Source organism: Cyprinodon tularosa, unplaced genomic scaffold (assembly GCF_016077235.1).
Source record: "Cyprinodon tularosa strain WSP-4 unplaced genomic scaffold, ASM1607723v1 ctg69, whole genome shotgun sequence".
NCBI classification, from domain to species: Eukaryota; Metazoa; Chordata; class Actinopteri; order Cyprinodontiformes; family Cyprinodontidae; genus Cyprinodon; species Cyprinodon tularosa.
In genome coordinates, this window is record NW_024039440.1 from 3,055,151 (window position 1) to 3,070,296 (window position 15,146).

At 36.3% G+C, this 15,146-nt stretch overlaps 1 protein-coding gene across 2 annotated transcripts in view; it reads right to left on the bottom strand.

Annotated features, from left to right (window-relative positions):
• The window catches only part of LOC119771776 (beta-galactosidase-1-like protein 2), a 41,315-nt gene that overhangs the window by 22,830 nt on the left and 3,339 nt on the right, over positions 1–15,146 (bottom strand). For both annotated transcript variants that reach the window (XM_038267907.1, XM_038267908.1), the window contains exons 3-11: positions 14,956–15,024; positions 14,480–14,575; positions 13,754–13,862; positions 11,827–11,919; positions 11,635–11,716; positions 9,776–9,840; positions 9,266–9,350; positions 4,068–4,211; positions 1,802–1,882 (exon numbers count right to left, since the gene is read on the bottom strand). In XM_038267907.1, coding sequence (XP_038123835.1) covers positions 1,802–1,882; positions 4,068–4,211; positions 9,266–9,350; positions 9,776–9,840; positions 11,635–11,716; positions 11,827–11,919; positions 13,754–13,862; positions 14,480–14,575; positions 14,956–15,024 — 824 coding nt within the window. The remainder of the gene's footprint in view (positions 1–1,801; positions 1,883–4,067; positions 4,212–9,265; positions 9,351–9,775; positions 9,841–11,634; positions 11,717–11,826; positions 11,920–13,753; positions 13,863–14,479; positions 14,576–14,955; positions 15,025–15,146) is intronic.

A 15,146-nucleotide genomic window follows, 5' to 3' on the forward strand; every position in this document is an offset into this window, starting at 1 on the left:
TTGTGAGTTTCTGCGACAATGCTTCAATAAATGACGAGAGAAGTATCTCCATCGTCTCAATGTTTTTATGCACAGTAGGCTTATCAAGAGTTTGACTGCCTTAGGGTGACTTTCAGTTCCTGTAGAAGGAACTGGTGTCACATAACAGATACATAGTTTCTACAGCACACAGGTCGAATTTAATGCCCACGAGTTAAATACGGCCTGTCGAGTCAATTTATCCAGCCTTCAGGGGTGAAAATAATATTGTCATATAAAGAAGAGGTATACAGTCTCTTTAAAGTATATAAAGTGGCAAAAATGCATAATAATTTGAATGGAAACAAAAGTCTTATTTATAGAGCTGCAAGTTGCCCTTTTGGAGACCTGAAGATGCTGAAGTGCTCAGATATAAAAATGTGTTTGACAATAACAAATAAATCTAACAAAATGCTTATAAAACATATGTAACTTTATGGTTTTTACATGACAAGATGAAGAAATTAAAGGTTTAGCTAACTGGCAGCATTGAGAAAGAACAAGCTTCTTGCAATTGTGTCTCATGGATCAAGTGCTTGCAGAATTAAGCAGATTTTTTGCCAGGGTTATTGATCTCCATCCATCCTTCAATTAGATATTACCACCTTACCTGTCCTGCAAAAAAACAAAAGAGTCGCCCCTTGCTTTTTGCCGCTGCAAATACATTTCACATGGTGTCTTCAGGATGACGTGTTGTACCAGTTTTCTGTCAAACACAAGATTTTGGATTGAGTCCAGATTTCTTGTTTAGACTAGATTTGCATAACGACTAAAATTTGTCCTGCAAAACAACATTCCCTACATGACTGCTGGATCTTTGCAGCTCCTTCAGAGTCACATTTATATCAGTGTCTTGCAGTTTGTACTTTGCTTTTTTAAGGGCTTATCATGTATTGAAATGCAATTAATATGCAATATGTTAAAAGCTTGGAATATTGTTTATCAACTTACTCTGTTTTAAAGTTCTCCATAACACCATACCGGACCTGTCCATTTCATCAAGACAATTGACATACAGTATGCTTTTATTCAGGGGTAACCTAGTATAGCTTCTCTCAGATAAATCAGTTTGCTGTGAGTACTTTGTTTCCCCAGTGTGATGGCAGTGAAATGACAAGACTATATTTCTACCTCTATATTGAATAAGTATACAGTAACTGACATAATGTAGAGCAGCTGACGGCCAAACAGTGATAAAACATGAAAATGATTTAATTAAAAAAATTGGGTCAGGTCTTTGTGGTTGTAGAGCAGAACAAAAAGGATTCTCAGACTCATCATATTCAGGCCACTGCCTATTATTCAACAGACTACAAAACATAAGGATGCATCACCCTCAGGCAGCCATTCAACTGTCTCCAATCACCACAGCGGCAGGCAAATTATAACTTTGTTATGCTGGATTCATTCTTGCGCTGCCAAAAGCGAGTCCTGGCCACAAAACACTTGAGACTTCTGCCCCCGAACATAGAGGACTTGTTTCACAAACGGGGGAAATCTGCGCAAGCAGTGAGCAGAATCCAAGACATGTATGTTATTTTCATAATTGGCAGTCCCTCTGAGGGTCTCTGATTGAGGAAGAGAGCTCACACATAAGAGCAAAGAGACACAAACCCTTAAATTTAATCCCGGCTTGTAATGACATGCAAACCTATCCTGTTTGAGCCAAGAGAGAACAGGTTCTACAAGGAGAATTAACTTAAGTGGGGAGATGAAAGCGAAGGAGGAGACGGAAGAGACAGGAGATGCAAGGCCTGTCTCAGCAACAGCATGCAGTACTCACCGTGGTAGCTGCTGAATAAATTCCTCAGAAGATGATACTTGGTGGTGTAATCCCCAGCCTCGGATAATGGAGCATCGTAATCTGAAAGATAATGCGCTATCAGAACAGCAGGTTTGGGAGCAAGAGAGAGGCACGGACGCCTTTTAGCGTGGCAGATTCTTTCTCTGCTCTCCCCTATCAAACATCTTAAGGCAGTAGCAGCAGCCTGAAACACATTCTGGGTTTATCTTGACAGAAAATAGAGCCTTTTGGAGGCTAAAAGGTAAAAGACACTCAGGGAGCAGTGGCACAAGCGGAAAGACTACTGAAGGTCAGGGGTAACAGTGTCTACTATTCTGAATAAGAAAAGAAGACAAGAGGACATTTGACCTGCTGTTCTGTCTTAATATTCTAGTAATAGACTCAGGCAAACTTTGTCATTTTGTATACACAGCGTATACAAAACGAAATTTCATTTTGAACAGCTTTCAGACAGTAAATGAGCAGCAGCTAGGCAGGGAAATGTGTGCATTAGGTCAAAATATATAGCTCTAATGGAAACAGGCTTCTGACAGTGTTCGAGAAACTCAATCAATTAAAGTTTAAGGTACCAAGGAGAGAATTCCAGCTAAAATTAAATAGAAATTAAACAGATTAAAAATTTCAAGTGTTGTTCAGTGAAGTAGTTATCAGTAATCAGTACCTTGACTGTATCCTCTATGGTGGAGGTCTTCAACAAGGGGTTTGCGACCCTTAGGGGGTCTATGGAGGTACTGCATGGGGGTTGCAAAAGTCTTGGTTGGTTAGACTTTTTTTTATATTCCCCCCTGAAATTTTTTCCACTACTTTAAATGTATTTAAATACACATTAACATGAGTTCAACACACTGTAGTAAACAGATAAATGGAGGAGGAAGATGTCTTTCAGTCATCAATGCACACATTCAGCGACACACAGGAGCTCTTTCAAGCCGGGCACCATTTCATTCGCAACACCTGTTCCATCAACCAGGAATCAGAATCAGAAATACATCAATATTCCCAGGGCCAAATTACTTTTGTTACATGACCCCATCTGTAATAGAGTGACTATAGGACCAGTTTGATATAACGCAATTTCATACAATATATATAATTAGGGGTCCCTGCTCTATCTTGCTATCAGTTTGGGGGTCCTTGTCCTGGAAAACATTGAAGACCCCTGATCTATGGGTTTACTGTAGCTGTGACTTCTGTAGTTGAATTCTACTGAGACAGCCTAGTGGTAGCAAGCTAACCAATATAACCACCAGCTTCTCTCTTCTCACTCTCTTTACTTTAATATGTGAAATTAAGCTAATTGCTACTTTCCCCCCATCCTGATCACACCCCCCTCTGTTCATACACATACTCGACCATGCCCCTCAGTGTCGCTTGGCACTGCCAACTTGTGTGGCTGTTTTAATACATCTCTTGGGGCAGAGTTATGCTTTTCCCTCTGGTTTAGTTACATGCTAAGCTCAGTTTTTATTAAATTGCCTTCTCTATTTTTGTGCACCCATAAGCTTACTGCCTGGTTTGGGTATCGCAGTATAAATAACGGTAACTTTTTTCAATGATTTAACATTTTTGATTGGGTATATACAAGTAATCAAATATCTGAATAATTTTAAACTAACAGATCCTTGAAATAAACTATTATTTATGAAACGCTCATTCTATTTTTTAGAATCCTATTTTATCCCTGTGAACACAATATTGTGTGATATCATCATGTCTCATGAGCTACTTTATTAATCTGAATTTTGTTTAGAGAATCAACTTGTGACTCTGGCCATTCATTATGGAACATATGTTGAAAATACACTTGAATACTTCTCAGACATTTTAAGAATATTACCTCTAGTAACACATATCACATATCCATGTAGGAGCTTAAAGCACCCTGTGTGCCTTTGAGATGAGAGCCTGGGTAGGATGTTAAGTTCAGAGAGAGTTTATCAAAGCAAAAGCACCTTTTGTCAAGAATGTTATATTTTTATTTCTTTAAATAAAAACTATTCAGGTTTGTTAAAATCACAACATTATCCAGAACAACTGTGACCAAATCTTTTAAACAGGGCGTAACCGCAGCATGTTCTGAGTAGCTGTAAACTCAGGCCATCTGGCAGACAGCATGAAAGAGGCGCAACCCCACAAAGCAAATTTTTTACTTGAAACTAACTCTCAGGAAAGGTTATTGCTTAGAATTCCAGAGAGTGCAGTAACAGAAAACTAAAACTACGTAGAATCTGAACAAATCACATACCGTAGCTTGTCACCATGGGTTTAGGTGCTGGTATCCCAACAGCCAACGCACCATTCATGAAGCCAAAATTGGTCCCTCCATGAAACATATACAGGTTGATGGACATGTCAAGCTTCAGAATTTCTGTTACTACTGGGATCATGTCTGTCAGGAAGACAAAGAAACCAGGAAAAACATTTAAAACTGCATTCATGCAAAAATGCTGAAATACACACTGCAAAAATATATCAAAACCGAGCAAAAATATCTTAAATAAGTGTATTTACTTAATTTGAGCAGGTAAATAAGATCATCATGCAACAGACTGAGTATTTTTGTCCTTAAAATATGATAGTTTAATATGCAAATGAAATAAGGTGATGTTTTTTCTTTCACATTTTAAAAATAAATCATATTATTCCATTGGCTTACATACCTGCACAAATTTACAAAAAATTTACTTATTTCTAAAAAAAAAATTGTATTTGCTTATATTTCAGTTTTTGCAGTTTTATCTTTAACAGCACCTGGTTTATATTCCGACTGGTCCAGTTTCACCGAAACATATCCATGCATTCTGTTACAGGTAAACGAAACTAATGAAGAGGAAGGGTTCATTTAAGCTGACACCATTACTTAAAGTATTCAAGAGATAAGAACACAATTGGGCAATTAAGAGTTCAAATGGGACTTCAGAGGACAATCTGGACCATGTTAAATGATTTGAATCAAGAGTCATGGTCTTGGTGAATATCAATAGTTCAGGTCCCTCTGGCGGCTCCAGCTGCAGGATGTATAGCAGTCTGCAAAGCAGTGAACTATCAAGGATATGAATCCCCTCTGAATGTCATGCTATATATTTTTTTCTTGCTTTTCATTGCTGACACTTTCTGAAGGGCGAGGCTCTTTTTTCTGCTCTTTCCTGCTATTAATGCAAGAAAACAAGACAGAAAGCCCAAAGATTATTGGATATTTGAATCTGAATGGCTGCTGGCAATGACCGAAATATAAAACACACAAAATACAGTCTGGCTGTATATACAGACAGGTTTATTTGGTGGAAGATTTTGTTTCTATTTATGTGCAGGTGAATTTAGTGAGTTCCTATCCATTCATTCGTTCATTCAAAATTGATGCTTTAATCTTCACTAAGGTGTTCAAAGATGAATATATATATATATATATATATATATATATATATATATATATATATATATAATAAATTAGAAGTTCCAAGACAGACTGTTAGCTTAAAATCTATAAGTATACATTATAGAAATGCTTAAGCAACATTTCTCCTACCAGTGATTTTACAACTGTAACAAGACTTTTGTTTATTGACCTGTCAAAATTCCTTTTGCTACAGCAATGCAAAACAAACTGAACATATGTAAATGTGATGATACATCTTGCAAATTACTTCCCTCCAGCACATCAATACAGAAAGACAATTAATTTCACAATTCTACCAAAGACAGGATCTTCACAAAAATTTGTGTTTCCTAATTGGTTAAATTACTAAGTTCATATTGTGTATTTTTGGTCATACTAATCAGTGAATATGTGCTTTACACTGCAGAACCTAGTTTCACTCACAACACATTCGTACACCAGAATCTACAAATAACCAACTAATTTGAAATAAATTTTTAGCAATATCCCGAACCGGAGGGATACATCGATTCACAAGATAGAATCAAGATAGATAGAAGCAAAAGAGCTTGAGCTAATTATAAAAATAGGAATAAAGTTTGATCCTTATTTCTAGTTAAGAATATATACAAGTTCCAGTGAGTCCTAAAACAAACAAAACAGATTCTGAAACCGAAAAATAAACAATAAATTGCCCAATAAAAATAGTCTGACTTAGAGATTAATCATAAGACAAAAAAGTGAGGCACCATTAGAGTATCAACAATATGTTATGAACATAAAAGTTTAAACATTTAAAAATGAATAAAATGAGACATAATGTGCATCAGCAGAATCAGGAGATAGTTGTTTCTGCTAAAAATAACCTATACACAAAATCCCACAATCCTGACCTAGATTTTTTCACCTGCATAAATCCAAACCCTTTAAATGAAAGCAAACTTGCAAGGTGCTCATTTTGTGCAGAGAATAATGTAGCAGAGAGAAGTGTGAGTTTCAGATAGCATACATAAGGTGGATGAGTGGATTCTTCATCATTAATCATTGACTAACATCGGTTATAGATACTAACAGCAGATCAATTCTTCGCTGACTGCCCTAAAAAAAAATCTATCCTTCCCCCCGACCATCCCCACCCCCATGCACATTTTTGATTTTGTTTATAGCATTTGCCGGTTTGAATGCTACTTTTCTGCTTACAATCTGACGTCAGTAAACACAGCAAGAAGGCCATCAAAAAAGCTTTAATGCAGCAGTCTTACACAGATGTGTGTTATCTCCAGGTAATTTGAGTCTTACGTTTAGCTGGGGAGAAATCAGATTAGTAATCCACATCTTTCTGTAACCTGAGGCATATCTATTACATGACTGATGTTTATTTTACTTTTCAAAAGAAGAACAACAGGAAATCCTGTTATTTATGTAAGGCAGATGGGTGTTGTTTTAAGAAATATGAAACAGCTAGAAGATAATATCTGCATGCATAAACTTTCCCATATCAGCAGTGGAAACAATAATAAGGCTGACAAAAGTTTATTTTGCCAGCATTCACAGGTAGGATGGTTAGGGAGATAAATCATTCTCTTATGTTATACAAATGCTTCATTTTTTTCATTGTAAGTTTTACATTTTTAAGGCATTTTAAACATTGTTAAAAGCATTTTTTCGATTAATATTCGGATATGCAAATGTTTCTCAAGAACAATTTGTTAAAGAATTACACCAGGTGAAACTAAAACTTTCCACTTGACAATTTCTAGATGGAGCATACTGACAGACGAAAAATATCTTTTTTCATCTTAAATGCAAAATGATTATATCATTTTTTATAATGTTGGTATAGTGCCCTAAGGGGGGCTCTCTGTCAGCTAAAGGCCTCTTTTAGAGTCTCTATCTCTATACTATATATATATATATATATATATATATATATATATATATATATATATATATATATATACACTCACCGGTCACTTTATTAGGTACACCTGTCCAACTGCTCGTTAACACTTAATTTCTAAGCGGCCAATCACATGGCGGCAACTCAGTGCATTTAGGCACGTAGACATGGTCAAGACAATCTCCTGCAGTTCAAACCGAGCATCAGTATGGGGAAGAAAGGCGATTTGAGTGACTTTGAACGTGGCATGATTGTTGGTGCCAGAAGGGCTGGTCTGAGTATTTCAGAAACTGCTGATCTACTGGGATTTTCACGCACAAACATCTCTAGGGTTTACAGAGAATGGTCCGAAAAAGAAAAAACATCCAGTGAGCGGCAGTTCTGTGGGCGGAAATGCCTTGTTGATGCCAGAGGTCAGAGGAGAATGGCCAGACTGGTTCGAGCTGATAGAAGGGCAACAGTGACTCAAATAACCACCCGTTACAACCAAGGTGGGCAGAAGAGCATCTCTGAATGCACAGTACGTCGAACTTTGAGGCAGATGGGCTACAGCAGCAGAAGACCACACCGGGTGCCACTCCTTTCAGCTAAGAACAGGTAACTGAGGCTACAATTTGCACAAGCTCATCGAAATTGGACAATAGAAGATTGGAAAAACGTTGCCTGGTCTGATGAGTCTCAATTTCTGCTGCGACATTCGGATGGTAGGGTCAGAATTTGGCGTCTACAACATGAAAGCATGGATCCATCCTGCCTTGTATCAACGGTTCAGGCTGGTGGTGGTGGTGTCATGGTGTGGGGAATATTTTCTTGGCACTCTTTGGGCCCCTTGGTACCAATTGAGCATCGCTGCAACGCCACAGCCTACCTGAGTATTGTTGCTGACCATGTCCATCCCTTCATGACCACAATGTACCCAACTTCTAATGGCTACTTTCAGCAGGATAATGCGCCATGTCATAAAGCTGGAATCATCTCAGACTGGTTTCTTGAACATGACAATGAGTTCACTGTATATATATATATATATATATATATATATATATATATATATATATATATATATATATATATATATATAGAGAGAGAGAGAGAGAGAGGTCATCATCCCTTTGATAATTTCTACTAGATTTAACTTCTTGCCTTGAGGTCCTCGCAAGATGAAAAAACATTCTATATAAATCTATATAGTAACATTCAACTCTGTTCATTTATATTGAAATCAATGAATGACAGAGATTATGTCATTTTAAACAAAGAGGCTTTTTTCCCATATTCCACACATTGTGGACTAAACATATATTTACCTAAAAGTCACAGAACCTGCTTCCTGATTAATAAAAGTGCTGGATATTTCCTAGCTGTTTACATGCTGCATGCTTATACTAATATATAACAGATACATGTGGAACCTTCAGCCATCTTTTGGAAATTGACTACAAATATCACCAAGATTTATCAGCATCTTTACTTCATTTTGTGGTATTTTGGCTGATTTATTTTCACTTTTCTATGATGTCACAATACATTTGCACTGTTGCCTCACAAATCCATGTCATATCTCTCTGGGCTTCCACGTTTTTTAAGGGATAATTATGTTAGTGTATGTCAGCTTATTAATCTAAAGAACGATTATTCTGGCATTTACCAACAAAACATTTTGATCATCCTCTAACAGATATTTAAAAATTTACTCTGATTTAATGCATTTGGGAAATATTTAAAGGAAATGTTGCAAATAGAAAATAGGTAAAAATGGATCCCACATCAATTTTCCTTATGGAAGAATTTCAGGGTCTGCATATGGTTACTGATTTTTTTTTTTTTCCCCAATCCATTTCTAGGTGCACAGATTATTTTATTCACTTTGAAAAGGATTCTCTAAAGTCTCTCTTTCTCCTGAGGCACAGAGCCTCTATCTTAACCTAAAAACTGTCTCTTTTAACTGCACTTTTTGCACCAGCATGGAGCACAAAGAAAACTGTCTTGCCCTGTCTCAAATTAGCTGAATCTATCGACCCTCAGTACTGAGAGGAACAGCTTCACTCTTAACAAAGAATCCATCTCCAGAAAGCCTGCCTCGCTCTCTGGTGAATACCTCTTTTAGCAGCTCTGAGAGTCACGTATCACGTGTTAATTATTTCAGTGGGGATAAAATAAGGCTTACCCTCAGCAGTGAACACATGATGAAGCCCACCCCAGAGATCGAACCAGCCAGACCAGTACTCCATAACCATCTTAGGTTTCTGAGGCTAGAGAAAACAAAATGGATTAGAGCTTAAAAAAAAGAAAGAAAAGGTAAAGGTTTGTAAAGCAACATAGTGAGCAAAGCAACATGACCTTTTCCTTTCAGTGTAACAGTCTGTGCTGAAGGAACTGATGCAACCTTTAAGCAAATTGCCTTGATGTATTCATCCGTGTTTCCAAATTTTGTTTTGAATAAAGGCAACACCGGAAGAAATTATTTCTTAGTTATGGAGATAAACCGTGGAATAAGTGACAATTTCTAAATATGTTATGTATGTAAAACGACAACCAGCAATAACTGCAATACTGGCATCATTCAGACTGAAATAAAGGAAACAGTAACTTTCAATGGGATCCTCCGGGATCCAATTTAGGAATGACAATTAATTAAACCTGCTTAAAAAATACAGTTTGTGCAAAAATAACTTACTTGAATTTCATCCAGATACTTGATCTCATTTATGTCCAACTTTTGGAAGTTGATTGTTTCCAGTGCTTACAAGAAAAAACAAACAATAAGCAGAACTGTTAGCAGGTCCATATGTTCTTTTTACTCTTCATATTAAAACAACACCAATTCAATTAAAAAACCTAGAAAAGTTTTATAGTTCAATGTCTACATTACTTTATTTATGTATATGAGGAGATATCTCTATAAAGAAACCAGGTTTATTTGTTCCAGATTCAGGGTTAATTTAAAGATTTATTTGGATTTTTGGGGAATTTAAGCTGGTCAGAGCTCATCTGGATGAATCTAAACTAAAAATTTCAATAAAACACAAAACTATAGACTACGAGACATTTAAAAACAATGTACAAGTTTCCATGTTTTCAAAACATTAGAATCCATCTTTGTGTCAAAGCAAAAATCATCTAGATATTAAAACATGATTTGTTACTAAGCAGCAGAATGCAAGTATGTAGAGGGCTGGTTCTGGGTGTGTCTGTGGATGGTTGTGCAGTCATGAAAGAAACACATTTGATCTTCTCTTTTATGTGGAGAAGTTTGACTCTGTTAGTACCAGAGTTGGTTTTCTTAGAACCATTCATGTGTGTAAAAATTTTTCGAACATCAAACTTTTTTTGGGACGCTGTTTAAGTAAAATTAATAATAGCCACATTTATACACCTTTCAAAACCTAATGATTAAGAATACATCTTTATCCAATAAAACTGTTGAAACTAACACAAAACTAGAGACAGGAAACCTGCTGTTCTGCATCACTGCTTTGATTCCCCATCAGGTCTTGCATAGGTTTTGCTTACAAGTATGCTGCTGTTAGTGTTTTTTTTTCTTCCTTTTTTTTATTTATTAATAGAATTCAAACAGATGTTTTTTTAACAAATTAAACATATTCATGCAGAATTCATAACCCATCCCTAAACATCTGGTTCTTTGCTCTCCCCAGCAAAATTTCCTGTAATTTGCATTTGTTAGGTAGAGCAAGTTGGGATAATGAAAGCAAACTTTCTTCCATTTAATGTATCCAAAACATTGCCATTTTCAGGGGGGAAAAGAGAGACATTTAACAGAAAACGCTTCAGACAAACAATGCAGCAACTTGCTTCCACCTTAAGACTTTAATTCAGCTTTGAATAGATATAAAGTAATAAACTGTAAATAATAAGATGGTGGGTTATTGGTTGATGACATCATTGTGTAGTTGAATGACCTTTAGAGCCAGTCACAGAATAAAGGTTTAATAAAAATATTGTTTTTGTGCATTAAACTCTTTGATTCATCAAAATACTTTGCAACAGTTAAACAATGAGAACAAAGTTGGGGTTTTTTTTGGCTGAGCAAAATGGAAGCAGACTGAGGGGAAATCATATGGAGATAACTGCAATAAGTTAGTGACAATATGATGGTTTATAAAGGTTTTTAATCTACTGACACTAGCTCATGTTTACAAAAAAATGTGTCATATAAATTGAACAACCATTTGGGCTATTTTGTCTTGCATCCCAGTTCTCCTTCTACTGGACATGCAAAAAGAGCAACTTTCCGGTACAAAACACAGCCCTCTGCTGAGGAATTAGTTCTGAACCGCTGTGTGACTCAGTCCAGCCCATGGAGCAGACCTTTTGCCCCTCTCCATGAAAACACAACACAAACCACCACCCTGTGTGTGTGTGTGTGTGTGTGTGTGTGTGTGTGTGTGTGTGTGTGTGTGTGTGTGTGTGTGTGTGTGTGTGTGTGTGTGTGTGTGTGTGTGTGTGTGTGTGTGTGTGTGTGTGTGTGCGTGTGTGGGTGCAGTACTGTTGGTCTGTCAGCCCATCTGACAATACCTCCTTTCACTCCTCCGAGCTTCAGCCCGTCTTTGTTGTCAGAGGTCAGCAGCAGCTCTGTGATACCCCTCGACAATAACGCCTAAAGAGAGGGAGGATAAAAGAGACGGCCAAAACAAGCAGTTGAGCTGTTTCCTCGACACAGTTGAAATTGTTCTAAATGTTCCGATTTATTTTCACTGTGTTCCCCACCTCCTGTACGAAAGGCATGTACTTGTCATCTGTGGCGTAGGAGCCATATTCGTTCTCAACTTGAACTGCTATGATTGGGCCACCCTGAGAGTACTGCACATTAATTAGGCAAATAAAACACAAGACATTAGAGGATTTGATCCAGCTAGACTCTAATAACACAAAGAAAATGTTTTTTTAGTTACACTAAACCAAAGAAAAATAAGAGCAGAACAATCTAACTCACATCAACTGACACAAAATAATTGCAATTATATAATATAATAATTTTATCACATATTGCTCTATATTTACAAACAGATATTCTATAGGGCATCAAACAGGAAAGTAAATGTCAGTAGTTTATACATTTGCTCCTTCAACACCACAGTAATAAATATAGAAAAAGATTAAGTGTTGCAAAACATATCCCTTTTATTGGCCTGTGTCCTGTTTTCCGTTTAGATCTTGATAGATGGGTACAGAGTCTCATTGGCCATTTTCAGACGCAGCAAACAAAACACTGTAATTTCCTCTGCATACTTTCCTGAGCTGCCTCCTGTGCATCCAATAAAGCCAACATTCTGATTTCCGATTGCTGGAGAACAATGTTTGAAATAGCAACTCAGGGGGAAAGTCTCAACTTGAGTTAGCAGACATTCAAAAAAGGTTACTTATAGGGAAAATGTTAAATGGGACCTAAAAACCTGATTTTGTTAGAGATGTTTTTCTTTTTTTCGTAAGAGTAGTTATTTGTTACCAATATGTGTAATTTTTTTTTAATCGCCAGATCCTATTTTGCTACGTTCTTTTAGCCTTCATATAATATCTGTTAAAAAGTAGAATACATATTTGTTTCCTATTTAAACAGAATAGAATGTCATTTAATCCTTAATCAGTAATTTAAATAGCTAATATTCTCACAGTAATAACAAAAACATATATTTTATGTATGTTTATAGATCAGAAAGTGAAAGAATATGCAGTAAAAATAAGGCTTGAGCTTTATGAACCAAACAAGCCTCAGTATGTGTCACAACTGAGAAAACACTTAAAAAAACAGCATGAAATGTTCAGTTAATGCACAATTTTTCTGGGTGATATAAACTACATGACTTGTGCCACACAGGCTCTCATAACAACCATTGGAATAAAAAAAAAAATGATTTGGTCTATGCACAAAATGGCAACAGCTTGGGATTTGACACCAACAACTGTAGTGCTAGTAGAAAAGTATAATTTGTTACTTTCATTTTTTTTCTCGATAGAAAACAGAGAGATTTGGCTGCTGCAATAATACAAGAGGCCAATTAAGTGTGGAGGGTGAGGTTAATGAGGGAAAACTTTCAGTCAGACAGAAAACATTCCACCAGTCAGAGCCCTGAAATGCTAAAATCACACATAACTTCAATGTGACTGTCGTTCCCAGGTCATCTGAAGCATGAAGTTCTAAAACTGATATTTGTCTCACTTTCTGAAGGCACTAGCCGTGCTGTAGAGCTTACACTTCACTGTACAGCACACAAACAGGAACAAGTTGAGGTTTGATCTCAGCTTAGAAAGTTTTCCTTGCTACACATTTATACTACATGACCGACTTCCTGCTAAAATAACCTAAAACAATATTTATAACACTTCTTTTTTATTGGGTTTTTCCAAGTAAAATGACCAGATCAGATTATTAAACTACAGTTTAAACAAATCTAACAAGCATCAAAGATGGAGTTATATGTATCCTATTTTTTATTCATACGTTTATTAAGTACGATTTTTGTCCTTATTAATAAAATATAGTTGACGTGCATCATAGTTATTAAGTTACTTTGTCAGAATACACCTAATAGTCTGTGGTGGAAGACCAGCGTGTCCAGAGTCCTCGACATGAGAGCCCCTCTAAGATCCTACAAGATATAGAAAATCTATAAAAGAATGAATAAATACAGCGTACCTGATATGGAGTTATTTTCTTTATTAGTTTATCGAAAAAGGAGTTGACTGCATCTGTGAATCCTGAGTAGGTCGTTCTCAGCTTCATGTTGGGATCTCGTAGCAACCAGCTGTAAAATCAAATCATGACAAATAAGTCCTGGTCATGCTGTGAACTTTTCTTTGGGTTTCTAACAAAATAAATGGCACCTTGTTAGGAGTCATTCCTCATGGTGAGTCATTCCAAACATATTATATTAATGATCATCCGCTAAGCAGAAACTAAACCTATTATTCCAACAGCAGTCTAAGTTTTTTCAGCCAACAGTTACCCAATTATCGGTGTGAGCTTATTTTGATTACAGAAATAAATGAATTCATCCTTTAAGCGATAAGGCCTTCCAGATTAAATTATTGGCTGCTCCGATAACTCTCTAAAAGTCATCAGTGGCTTTCAGCAAAGTAATGGAAGTGCTTTATTGAAATAGTGTGTATTTTATTGTCTTCTGTGCCTGATTAATTCAAAACATGCTCAAGTGTTAATGTATGCGGTTCTCAGTCACTGAGAAAATAAAAAGTTAACTTCTAACACATATTCTAAAATGCAATCTTAAAAGTTCTCTTGAATTTTTAGCTGATAACTGGCTCATTTAAATAATCAGTTTCAGGTCACATATCATATTAAATTATGTTACTAATCCTTTAAAGTATATAAATTATGGGGCTGGGTTTTTGCGTGTGTTTTTACCTAGGCAGACCCCCCAGATCCCATTCAGCGCAGATGTACGGCCCGGGACGTATAATTACCCAGAGGCCCAAGCTTGCTGCAAGGCGAATGTAAGCTCTACGAAGAGAGGAAAATTATATTTTTAAAAATCATTTCAAAATTCAATAACATATTAAAATGGATCATAGTTCTCAAAATGAGATCAAGTTCATGTTTAACAACAAATCATTTCTAAAATTCATCCCCCTAATTCTCTAATCAAATACTGATCGCAGATATTTGTTTTTAATTATTGCCTCGGTGGAAATCAACCTGTGTCATTGATCAATGTCAAAATTAGAGAATAAAACACACAGCAAACAGAATGGAAAAACTGTGTCTTAGCAGTACCAATGCAAATGTCAGACAGGGGCTTCTCCTGTGTAATAGCGCCCTCTGCGGGACACTGGTTTTACTTCATTTAAATCTATATCTGACTTTGCTTTAGCAGTTCTTACTCCAGATCCAGCTCATCCTTAAAGTCAAACACCCCTCGCTCTGGCTCATGCAGGTTCCATGGCACATAGCTGAAAAAAAGCACAAAGAATAATCATGTTTGTGCTTTCAACATTTCATTCATTTTAAAAATTATAAATATCTTGTTTTTTTTATTTTGTATTCCCTTAAACTATTCTTTACAGAAGTACAA